At 39.9% G+C, this 13,159-nt stretch overlaps 1 protein-coding gene across 1 annotated transcript in view; it reads left to right on the forward strand.

Moving 5' to 3' along the window:
- The window catches only part of CDYL (chromodomain Y like), a 108,456-nt gene that overhangs the window by 85,883 nt on the left and 9,414 nt on the right, over window positions 1–13,159 (forward strand). Inside the window, exons 3-4 of the mRNA XM_075744964.1 lie at window positions 9,594–9,850; window positions 10,451–10,623. Coding sequence (XP_075601079.1) covers window positions 9,594–9,850; window positions 10,451–10,623 — 430 coding nt within the window. The remainder of the gene's footprint in view (window positions 1–9,593; window positions 9,851–10,450; window positions 10,624–13,159) is intronic.

Raw genomic sequence — 13,159 nt, forward strand, 5'->3', positions numbered from 1 at the left:
CCTATAGCATGCAACTCAAATCCAGGGTTACAACAATATTTCCATTACAGTCTGCACCCCTGGTCCCTTTGGACCAGAGCATCAGGTTTAACACTGCAGTGAACTCCTCCCCTTGCCCCTGCTCCGGCTTGGACTTACCCACAGACTCCAGTCCCTTCAGAAATAAACCTGCTCTTTTGCGGGCTCATCCATGGCCATGCGCTTTGAGGTGCTCCAGCGTGACCTCCTGCACAGCCACTGATGCTTCAAGGTGCACCTGCTGCAGCATGGACTTACGCTTGGGCCACAATCCCTTCAGAGGCATACCTCCTGCAGCACAGACATAACCACAGCCACAGATGCTTCGAGATGTACCTGCTCTGGTGTGAACTTATTCTTGGCCACAGACGCTTTGAGGTGTCCTGCTCCCACGTGGACTCACCCACAGGTCGCAGTCCCTTCGACTCGAGTGCACACAGGAGTTCCACCCAGTCCGGTCCAGCAGCACAGAAACGGCAGCGATGCCCTGGCCATCTGCCAGCCCAGGCGCATCGCCATTGCTGTTATCAAAACGTTCCCAGGCACAGCGCAGTAACGTGATAAGCAGTACAGCGAGCAGCGAAAGCAAAAAGCAGCCAGTTACGAGCACTGGACTCTACAGTAAGGCAAGCAAGCCCCATGGCAAGCACAGGAGCCCGCCAATTAATAGGTAAACAGCAATAACAGCTATAAATTCAATCTTACACATTCCAATCAAATCTGTCGTTATCTCAAACCCTTTGAACCCCAGGTTGGGTGCCAAAAAGGACTGTCATGGTTTAACCCCAGCCGGCAACTAAGCACCACACAGCTGCTCGCTCACTCCTCCACGCCCCTGGTGGAATGAAGGAGAAAATCCGGAGAGTAAAAGTGAGAAAACTCATGGGTTGAGATAAAGACAGTTTAATGGGTAAAGCAAAAGCTGTGCATGCAAGCAAAGCCAAACAAGGAATTCATTCACCACTTCCCATGGGCAGGCAGGTGTTCAGCCATCTCCAGGAGAGCAGGGCTCCGTCACATGTAATGGTTACTTGGGAAGACAAACACCATCATTTCGAACGTGCTGTCCCCTGTCCCCCTTCCTTTTTCTTCCCCCAGCTTTATATGCTGAGCATACCGTCATACGGTATGGAATATTCCTCTGGTCAGTTGGGGTCAGCTGTCCTGGCTGTGTCCCCTCCCAACTCCTTGTGCCCCCTCAGCCCACTTGCTGGTGGGGTGATGTGAGAAGCAGAAAAGGCCTTGGCTATGTGTAAGCACTGCTCAGCAATAACTAAAACATCCCTGTGTCATCAACACTGTTTCTGGCACAAATCCAAAATGTAGCCCCATAGCAGCCACTATGAAGAAAATTAACTCTATCCCAGCCAAAACCAGCACAGGGTGTTAAGGCACGCAGCTGCGTGCACTTGCGTACTGGAAGATGGCCTCTGTGCTGCAAGCTCGTAAGGCTTCAGGTGATCTGTTCATTGACCACCTCTTAGTGAACCTGTTGTTGAATGTCCCACAGGAGGTTGAGACATCTTCTGTTAATGACAGATGTCAGGGACTGGCTGGAAAGGCACACATAGCTCCTTGAGGTGGATATGTAAAAAGAGTGTTTCTTCAAAGCAGGGATGCTCACTCCAGACGCTCTCCTGTAAAGCTCAATACGTACATGTTGGGGTCCTGAACCTCTGACAGTCCTCTAGCCCTGTTTGCCTACCACTTTTCTGTGTTGAAATCTAAATGTTTCTGTGGGCAGTACTGAATGGAGCTCTTGCAGATTCTGGTATGTAAAGCCTCATCTATGTCATAAGAATGAAATGTGAATACTTACTGACATGTATTCTGCAAACATAGTGGTGCTATACCCATCTATCTAAATCTCATTAATAATTTAGCTAAAATGTTTCAGAAAATTCTTGTAAGGACATTAAAAACTATGTCATGTGTACATGGCATGTATATGTTTGTGTTTATACAGGAAACTGCCTGAGATGTCTTTTGGCAGTATCTGTTCTAGGCTAGTCTTACGTTAGAGCACTCTAATTCCACAGGAAGAGCCATTTTTTAGATTGCTTTGGGGATTGGATTAAATTGTAACGAAGTGCTCTTACTCCTAAGGTGAACACATACTATATTTAGTGTGAAATAGCTGGATATACTTCAAGTTTAAACCTTAGCCTATTTTGCAATAGCTTTCCTCTATAGATGAGCCCCAAGAGATGTCCTTACTTAGCTCTCGAATTTGAGAGCATTTCGAACAAACGCTGCGGTATCGCAACCTGCAGCTCCAAGAATGTCAAAGGACAAGATAGGCGAGCTCTTCCTTGTGAAATGTTCCCGGTGTTAAAAGGCCTCAAATAGGAATCTGTAACCTGGAGAAGGTTTTTCTTATTTGTATTCATTTGTGGGAAAAAGAAATATGACTGACTCTGCTTCTCCAGTCAAATACTTTGGTGTGTGCTAGTGTGAAATATGGGTGGGATTTTTTGACTGGAGTAATATCAGAGGGGCTTGGGAAATTTTTTTTTTTTCTTACAGCCACCTTGAATAACAGCTAAAATGGTGAGAATGATCATATGCGCTGTTTTCTGTTTGTCAGTAGTATCCTGATTATAGATTCAATGGAAGAAAAATCACTCCAAAAGAAGTCTAAAACTGAAGTGAAAGGGGAGAAGAGAGCAATCCTAATTTATCTTGATGCCATGATAAAGGAGAAAAAGAATTTGCTTGTCTGAGGAGTGTTTATTTATCTATTTCCAGTGAAATAAGAAGAATGGAGATGTACTGCAAGAGGCTGTCCAAATACTTAAGAGGGAAGCATTTTTTTCCACTGTAAGACAGCATGTGGAAAGTTTGCTTAATACCTTATGCATAAAATTGCAAAGGTCCTTTTTGAAGGTAGCAGGACGTAATCAGACTTTTTAAGAGCTTTGTTGCTAAATTACATATTATTATCCTTGTCTTAACATGTCTTAAGACCACGGGCATGGTCTTAACAAGTGTTAGGTCTAGTATTATTTAGACTTTCTTTTATTTACGCTGATATCACTTAAAATAGACCAAGGTAAACCTATTTAACTTGAGGATGGAGAAATGCCATTTTCTGCTGTAAGAATTGCCCGCTTTCAGTAGTAGAATTTTATGTTCTGGTTAGTTGCGCTTTTGGTTGGCATTACAAGTTTATCTTTACATGGATGCTTATGCTCTGAGAAGGGAAGACATTCAAAAGCAAAAATAATTCAATAGCCTATAACATATGTCCAGTGCAACCAGTAATGCTGCTGTCTTCCTAACAGTATCATTGTAAACATGTAAATATAGTTGGTGCTGTACGTAGTCAAAGAAACAGAAAAAACTATCTATAGAAGGAAAAATGGCTACGATAGGCCATGCTACTGTAAATGTGACATGGTAATCAAGATAAAAATCAGCGTAGGGTTGAAAAACTTTGAGTAGAGAAGTATTACTAAGGGTGTGCGCGTGTGTCTCTCTTCTGGTGTTATGTCCACGACAACAGCGTCCTGGAAGAAATGTAGATTTTATAAGAGCAATGTTTCAAAGCGGCATTTAAAATTAACACCTATACAAAATATAAGGAAAAGAGACATTAAGGGCATGAGAAATTGGTGGGTTTTTTTAGGAATTGAAGATAGACATTGACAGCCAAGCCAGCCAGCCGCTGCAGAACTGTTTACTGCTGAGTTGTAGTTACCTATTGCTCATGTTTCACCGAGTACTACCACTGTTAGTCTGTGCTTAAAACCTACGTTCTTTATGTACGGAAAGGTGACATATTTGCAAAAACAACGTAAGGTGGCTGAAGAACGTCAAACTATTTCCTGGAAACGGAATCCAGAAGTGGTTAACTTTATTTGAAAAGATAAAGTTAGCGTGCACACACACACACCCCCAACAGTAAGAGTTTTGTGGAGGCTTCAACGCCAGCAGCAGGGTATCACGGTGGTCAGCACCCCATAATTTGAAGAAGTCTGGGCATTTGCCCACCCCTTTCTCCTCCCAGGTGTCTTTGGGGGTGCCTGTTCTGATACTGGGGTACGTGCAGATTATTCTTGGTAGTGCTGTTGTTTTGTGTGCTGCATCAATATAACAATGTATTCTGGAAGGATGTAAGTAAAGTGTATCTTTCTTTCCCGAGTGACATATACCTTCTGAACACTCACTCAGAAACACAGAGCAAACCAGTATTTTAGGTGAAATGTACAATAAATTCAGATTTTTTTTTTCTTCTTACAAATATTTATAGTGACATTTCAAAGGAAGCCGGAACTTTTGTTTGATTTGAAAATGTAAGTGCTATAAATACATATACTTAGATAAAAAAATAGGAACAAGTCTAGATTTTTTAGAACCCTTATTTTGAATTTCTATAATCTGTGCCACTACACTGCAATTCTAAGAAAAATTTGCTGTGTTACTGCTGAAGCAGAGGTGGAAAAATTACTGGAAGCTGTTATATGTTACGTTTGCATTGCAGTATCACTGTCTGGGGTTGGTGTCTCGTGTGAAATATTTGATGTAGTGCAGAGTTAAGACTGGAAAAGCTTAATAGTGTTTACAGTTAAAGCTTGCTAGTACATATGTACTTGGAGCAAAACACCACTGGTCATAGGCAAAAAAAGGAACGTAAGGCAACCTGCACTGGACAACTGACGTGAAGTCTTGCGGCGTGTATATACAGGGGACTATAAAGCAGTGTAAGTATAGAAGGGACTTTTGAAAAAAAAAAAAAAAAAATTACAACTTCTAGCACTGATCTATGTATGTCTCCCCCGCCCCCACCCCCCAATCAGTTTTGCAGATCATATTTTTCCCTCTCGGATACTTGAGCTGTAATCAGTTACAATTACATTGTTATTTCTGCAGTTAACACTTTAAGGAATTGTTGTTGCTGGTGTTTGTTCGTTTGTTTATTCAAGTGGAACGCTTCTTATTAACCGTGTCGTCACTTAGTGTAGGAGAGGACACGGTTGGTGCGTGAGGGTACAGGAAAGGCGGGAGGGTCCCTGGGGCTCCTGCAGATGTAGCTGAAAATACTGAGTGATTTAGTGATTAAAATGAGAGATTACTTTGAGTGTGGATGAATGCCAAGTAGTGAGGAGGGGACAAAACAGACTTCTATGCAAAACTATGCCTGTAGCAAAACATAAACCTGTGCCTGGACAATGACTGGTTCCTGACTACGTGTTACTGCTCAGGAAAAAGGCATTGGGTTTGTTTTGGGTAGTTTTCTGCAAACACCTGCTCAGTGCTAGTTTAAAAAAAAAAAAAAACCAACCCACAAACAAATAAATTGTTATAAATTATTATGGAAAAGTAGTAGAGGACAAAAGAGAAGGCTTGAATATTCCACAGTATTGATCTCCATCTTGAATATTGTGTGCCATTCTGGACCCTGTTCCAAGATGCAGTAGAACAGGAAGAGGCGTGGAGAAGAATGTCAGGCTTGGGCTGGCTTCTCAAAGAAGAAAGGATAAATAAGACTGGGACTAATCAAGCTGCAGAAGGGATGTGATGAAAGGGGTGAAGAAAGTGAAGTACTAAGTTGCAGAACTTACTGCAAAAAGATAGTTTGAAAGACAAAACCCTAGTTGTTTCAAAAGTAAATTGCACAATCCCATGGGGGATAAGGATTTATTTACATGGGTTTAGGTGCAGCCTATGGTTCTGGGCATGCACGTTTTAGGCATCGCTAAATTTCTAGTGGCTGGAGTTGAGGAAAATACTCGGGCAGCATCATTCACACCTCCCATCTTATGCTCGTTCTTTAGAAATCTGTGCTAAGCCTTTCAGAAACAGCATGCTGCGTCAGACAAAGCTTTGCATTAAGAGTTCTGCCACTAGTTCGTGTGCGCTCAAATAAGCGTGCAAAAGAGGCTTGGCTGTTGTTAGAGCACCTGTTTGGATGTGTCCCCAGTGGTGTTGCAGGGAAGGGAGTGTCTGTACCCAAGGCTTGCTGTGTAAGCTAAACAGAACTTCCTAAGAATTTGGGAGACAGTAACTGTGAGGCATGAACATCTTAGAGAGGCGCTTGGGATTTTAACTTTTGGATTGTTGTGAAGTTGGTGTATTGCTTGTTTGCTTTTAACTCTGTTCATCTAGATGTCGGGCATTGTGCATTTTGTTATCCCCCTCATATTTTGGAGAGCTGGCTTTTGTCTGGCATCTGCCAGTGGAATGGGGATGATACCTGTGCTGTTCTGCTCCTCTTCTAACTTCTGTAATTTGTGTCTTTCTTCCTCTTGAACAAGACTAGTTCCTTTCTTATCTGTTGCCCATAGCTGCTTTTTTTTTTTTCCCCCTCTAAGAGCAGCTGCATGAAAATGGTGACTGTTATCAGGTTCTGATCAGCAGCTGCAAAACCAAGCCATCCTCTTAATTTCATTTTGCATCTGTATGGTGAAGCTTTGCGCAGTAATAGTGTGTCTTCACCTTCGAGAAGATCACATTACGTTAATTAACAGTTTGCAGTTGGAAGGGGGTTTTTGTAACTATATGAGCTGTTTGTTTACCTCTTAAACAAGCATAGTTCTGCATTAGTTGACAATATCCAGGGTAAATTGTCTTTTTTCCAAGCCCTTACTGTTTTTGGAAGGCTCAGTTTGAAAGGAGTGGGCTGTGGTGTGTTGTTTGTCTTTCATATGGTATCTCCAGTAACATATTAAAATGCAGATCTGCTTGTGGTTTGTTATGAAATCTGTATTTTAAAATTGTAAAATATAGTTGTAATTAGCCTGAAAATATGTAACCTCAATGCAAAATTTTCATGTGAGGAAATCTATGGCAATACAGTTAATTCTCTCTGGCACTTGTTTTTTCATTTTCATCCTCATTTGCTGCAACACATGTCCAAGACTGTCCAGTGATGTAACCTTTGCCTATTGACATATAGCATGAAGTACTGCTTTATGTCTCTGAGTTGTCTCCTCGCTTTTGAGGACTGAATGCCAGAAGAGCGAGCCACTCCTACGCTTTAAGGTGTAGAAGGTCACAAACTTAGAGTGATACTGACAAACACGTCTTTTAACCCCCTTGGTGCCATTTTCTAATCTGTACCAGCCGGCCAAATCTCCCTGCCCAGAGGTATGGTTTCTAAAGCCAACGGGATTTTGGTTCCAGTCTAAGTATCCTAAAAGTGTGTTTACAAGACTGGATGTAGGAGACCTCTTCCACTGAACTGCAGCTGTCCCTTGTTTGTGGTTTGAAATTAACTATTGACAAGTGCAGGTAGAGCTTATATTGAATTGGTGAGAAACCTTCAGTTTTTATAAGCATGAAAAGTGGTGTGTGGTGTTTACATCTTGCTCTCTCTTGCCAAAAGTTTTGTGTCTCAAAGTGTATAGTCATTACCTCTTACATCTCAAAAGTAATTTTCTGGTATTTGAGTATGTCTTTGGAAGTATGAGTCATGGGAAAAGATCTACTCAAAGCTCTTTCACAAGTTTATTTTTTTTTTTTTTGGCTTAGTCTAGTCTATTGTGCTCTCCTGGTTCTCCACTTTTTTCACTATGGCTAGGACAGAAGCCATAAAATCTTATATCAGGGTTTAGAAATCAGAGATGATTTCAGTTGTTTTAATTTACCTTTCCTATGGAAAAACAAACCATCGTGGCCAGTGGTAACATTTCATCTTGTGTTCCTGATGAAATATGGGGCAACAGCAGTGTTTGTTCCTGCAAATTCCCTTTGAAAGGAATTCTTTTAAAGGAATGTAACAACACAGTGTGGTTTACAAGGGAAAAAGCGTCAAAAGAACCCCTCATCAATTTCATATTTGGTATGCATTGTGGTTTTATTTCTTCGGCTGAAATGAAAAAAAAATTTGATAAGCTGTGAAAAATTTAGGAATAAATGTGACACTTCTGTGACAATATAAAATACTAATTTTTCCATTTCATTTTGTTCACCTCTGTCTCAGACCGATCACAAACTGAATTCAGTTTCTTACTCTTCACTTTAAACAATTGAAAAATCCTGTTGTCTGTAACGTCACAAAAAGTGATATGGTGAGAGGATTAAATACACTAATACAACCAGACAGACTTTAAAAAGTAATAAAACTTTATTATTGTATAGTTCCTTTGACAGACAACTTGCCTAATTAATCATACCAAATTTATAATCAGATTTATTTAAACATATTTAATATAAAAACTTCATTTATATCTGAAAGCAGTTTCTGAAATACACATAGAGAAAAGTATAATGTTCTAAAGTTTTATTTCGTCTTTCTCTTAATATCTCTCACACTTCATATGAGTCAAAGTAAGCAACATTTCAATACAGTGAAAATGTGGAGGTATAGGATATTCTGGTTATTTAGGTGAGTTTAATGTCTTCACTGAACCCACAAGTGTTTTTGGGGGGGGGGGGGAGGGGAGGTAAAAAATCATAGCATTGCATATTATTAGAACTTTCAAATTACATCTTCTTCAGAAAGATAATGAAAAACGAAGCAAGATCCACTGATGGCATTTAATTAACAAATTAATTATATGTGGTTTACCTGTACTTTTTAAGACCTCATATGTGTGATGTCCTGAAGTACCTGTTTGTGAGACAAGGGCTGTGGGTTTCCAGTAGATTCTAACAAAGTCTTAGACCTCAGTTTTCAGGAAAGGGCTTTCAAAGCTTTCCAATCTTGGCCTGTAACATATTTTTCCAACATTTTTAACCCTACTGTCCCCTCCTGCCCCGCATACTCCATTGCTTTAATCTGACAAATTCTATGGCACTTTTACATGGAGACTTTAACGTACAGATGGATTATAGATCCAGGATGTTCTCTTATTTTCTCTTACAAATGCTAATTTGGTATTATGTTTCTAACGTGGAGTACAGAAAAACCTGTCCCTTCTGAGTCACGAGGAATGGCCTGTTTACTTGCATGCCTTCAAATTCTGTCCATTTAAGTGACTGGGAACATGACCAGAAACACATAATGCGCTATTTGCCAATTCTAATAGCAAAAATTGTTTAGACTTCAGAAATATCTCATTGTCTATGAATTCCATTAAAACATCCATCTCTGCATGGGCTTTGTTTCCCTCTCATAGTCTGTATTTCTTCATTTCCATTTTCCTTTAAAGACTATTATGATTTACATGATCTTGTCAATCAAGTTCTTTATTTGGTTTATTGTAGGTGTTGTTTTCTTCCTTATATTAACTTCTCATAGCGTTTGAAAGAAAAGGTCTCTGCTTTTTCTTTGCAATCTTGATGCTGTTAGACAACTTAAGTTGGAAAGGGAGAAAGCAGACAGAGCATTAACCTACTGAAGTGCACAGGCATTAGGAACATTAAACCTATAAGATGATTGGTCTGTTTGGCTTAAATGTATTTAAAATGTATTTTCTCACAAGTGTAAAATGAATTTGTTGGATCCCTTTGTCATTTTAATTTTGCTTTGTGCTATTTCTGTAGCATTTCAGTAACTTCTAGGAGACTGAGTTTCATATTTACTGTGTGTTCGTTATATGGCTAGTGTGTGTTCATGCTAACAGAGATTTTGAAACTGCTGAGCTAATAAAATGTAATTACTAGTTTAACCAATAACATTCTATTTCCAGGTACATCCACCTTTATGGAAGCATTAGCAGCCAATGGTACAACCAACATACAAACATCTGTAACAGGAGTGACAGCCAGCAAACGGAGGTTTATTGATGACAGGAGAGATCAACCTTTTGATAAAAGGCTACGTTTCAGCGTGAGGCAAACGGAGAGTGCGTACCGGTACAGAGACATTGTTGTCAGGAAACAGGATGGATTCACACACATTTTGCTATCAACAAAATCATCGGAAAATAATTCACTAAATCCAGAGGTCAGAACAATTCTGATTTTTTTTTTTTTTTTTTTTGAGGGGGAGGGTGTTGAGGGAATTCGAAGTCTCTGCCTCGTTTGTGCCCGTTATTCAGGCACAAACGTACATGAAACAAGATTCAGCTTGCTGCTTGCAAGACGTTACACATACAACTGACTTTAAGTGTAATTCAGCTGAGTTTTAACTACATTATCTGAACCTGTGGATGTACTGTCTCTTACAAGACATATAGTGATTTATTAAGTGCAATTTGAACCTTAATTCAGGCTAAAGCTTGTTTCTTTTTTTTCTGAACTGGTTGCATATGCCATCTGCTGTCCAAATTACAGAAATGCTAAATGAGTGCTTCAGTTACAGATAACATCTAATAGATCCTTTCTTAATGATTTCATTATCTTAATTAAATTTTTGAAATACAAAGCTTTTAATACTTTTTTCTAACGTTCTTATTTTGGGATAATGGAAAAAGTCAACTTTTCTAATATGATGGTTGAGTGGATGCTAAGGAAAAATTAAAGATCTCATGGGAGGAGGAGGAGAGCGGTCTGTTACTTTTTAATGATGTAATAAAAAGATTCTAATGAATTTTTGATTTTTCAGGTAATGAAGGAAGTCCAAAGTGCACTGAACACAGCGGCTGCAGATGACAGTAAACTTGTGCTGTTCAGTGCAGTTGGTAGCATTTTCTGCTGTGGTCTTGATTTTATTTATTTTATACGACGTTTAACAGATGATAGAAAAAAGGAAAGCACTAAGATGGCAGAAGCTATTAGGTATGTAAGATTATCTTCAGTCATCCGAGTGGGTATTCTTCATCGTGTAGTCTGGCGTGTTTTATCTTTTTTTTTATTTGAAAAGCCTCTAATTCAACAAGATCTCAGACACTGACCTGTTATATGATATAGTGTGCAGCACTTCTTTAAGCTCCCTCTCCCTTTCCGTTTGGGTTGTCATTTCATGCATCTCTATTTTTGCTACTAAAATTTAACTATGTAAAACTGGTAGTATGGTAATACTCCTCCAATTGAAACCAATTTTAAAAGACTTAAACAGCCATAGGGCTTCAGGAAAACAAATGTAACATACACAAATACAAGATGTGCATTGAACAAGTAACTTACTATAGTACATTCAGAGCAGCGGAATGATGGATATTTTAGAGCAGTAAATTAACACTAGTGAACACCATCCCAAAGCTAGGTACCAAACCTAACGTTTAAACAAAATGAGCTGAACTACTACAAACTAGAAGAGTATATATGGAAAAAAGTATGGATCCTGGAGACATGTTTTACCAGTACAAGCAAGTAGCTTATTTGAACACTGGTTTTGAGGGCCAGGGCTCTTGGATTAGCTCTTGTGTGCTCCCAGAGTATCTATATTTCTTCAGAGACCTGTGTTCTGTTGTCATTATCAATATTCGTGTCCCTACGTAAAGCTTTGTAACATGTAAAGCCTGTTTCATTGGAGGCACAGTTGCCTCATACAGGCGGTAGCACGTTTTTTTCAAAGGCAAATTTTCAATCCTCCCATGTCAAAGTTGCTGATGCAGTGACTTCAGATGTGGCCAAGGGACAGAGGCTCTGAACACTGAGCTTCTGTCACTGGCTTAATTCAGGCCCTTCCAGAAGCCTGATTTGTCACCTGTTACTCACTGTTAAGGAAATGGATAAAGATAACTTAAAACACCTACAACCCTTCCCCTACTTCAGATAGAATAATAGTATTTTTTGCATATATGCTAGAGATTGTCCTCTCTGGAATATTCAGATGTGATTACAATTATCTTAAGTCTCTGGATGGGATGTTTGTATGACAACTTGTATAACAGGGTTCCAGTAGAAATTTTTTTGCAGTCATCTATTTCAGTTCAGTAGAATGAGTTAAGAAGCAGCATGATAACCTTTAGTGATGGCTGCAATATAGTAAAAATGTCCTGTTTCACAGAAATACAAAAACATGTAACACAGATAAAGAGCAAACTTTAAAATTACCACTAACTCCCCCTCTTTTTTAAAAACTTTTTATAAATATCCCATATTTCAGCATCTAATATTGAAATGAAAACCCATCTGTCATTCAGAGCAAAGGAGTGCTTTACAGGTGCTGACAACTGTATGTTGTATATTGTATTCCAATCAGAATTTGTCATGTACTTGAAGTAAATATGGACAATTTCTTCATTACATGTGGTAGTTATTAACTGAGAAATGTCTGCACCTCAATCTTGAGGTTTTGGAAGTCTCTACTTGGTCTGATGCACACATGTATGTACACACACGCTTACTTTATCCGAAGAAGCTCTTGAAGGCATTTACTGTTTGAGAACAGAGAAGCATGTAAGCATCCATGCTTTGTGGGTACTGGAACAAATTGTCATTTTGTGTTGATAATGGGGATGAGAATATGCATTTGTAACTTAATAGCACAGCACCTATAGCATTATGACCGAGAGAGGGAGATGAGGTGAGGAAGTTTACAGGTGTGTGATATGTGATAATGGAGCTCTACTATTTATGGCTTGTACATAATTTAAAAAGAGAGATTTATTTATTAAGAAAAGCTGTCTCCCAAAAGTCCAGAAATACTCCTTGAGGAAATTTGTTAATGCTTGGTCCATCTTCACTTACACCTATGTACCTTATGCCTTCACTTAAAAGTATAGACAGATAGATACATAGCAAAGACCAAGCAGAGCTGTAACCACAGTTTTGGTGCCCAGAGCTGAGGTATGACTACAGCCTTATCTGAGAGGGCTGTGAGGTATGTGAATATACTGCAAGCGCCACATCAGCTTGTAGAAGCAGCATTAAATCCACACCTGCCCAACCACTGTGCTGCTTTGGGCTGGGAGAAATGCGAGTCTTTTGCAGAATCAGGGAATGGTTGAGGTTGGAAGGGCCCTTTGGAGGTCATCTTGTTAAACCTGCCCCCACTCAAGCAGGGTCACTGAGAGCAGGTTGCTCGGGACCATGTCCAGGCAGGGTTTTTGAATATCTCCAAGAATGGAGAGTCCACAACCTTGCTGGCCACCTGTTCAGTCACCCTGACAGTAAGAAAATGTTTCCTGATGTTCAGAGGGAATGCTGTGTTTCTGTTTGTGCCCACTGCCTCTAGTCCTGTCACTGGGCACCACTGGAAACAGCCTGTCTCCATCCTCTTTGCACCCCCCCCTTCAGGTATTTGTACACATTGATGAGATCCTCCCTCAGCCTGGTCTTCTTCAGGGTGAACAGTCCCAACTCCCTCAGCCTTTCCTCATGTGAGAGTTGCTCCGGTCCCTTCATCATCTTGGTGGCCCTTTGCTAG

Source organism: Balearica regulorum, chromosome 2 (assembly GCF_011004875.1).
Source record: "Balearica regulorum gibbericeps isolate bBalReg1 chromosome 2, bBalReg1.pri, whole genome shotgun sequence".
NCBI classification, from domain to species: Eukaryota; Metazoa; Chordata; class Aves; order Gruiformes; family Gruidae; genus Balearica; species Balearica regulorum.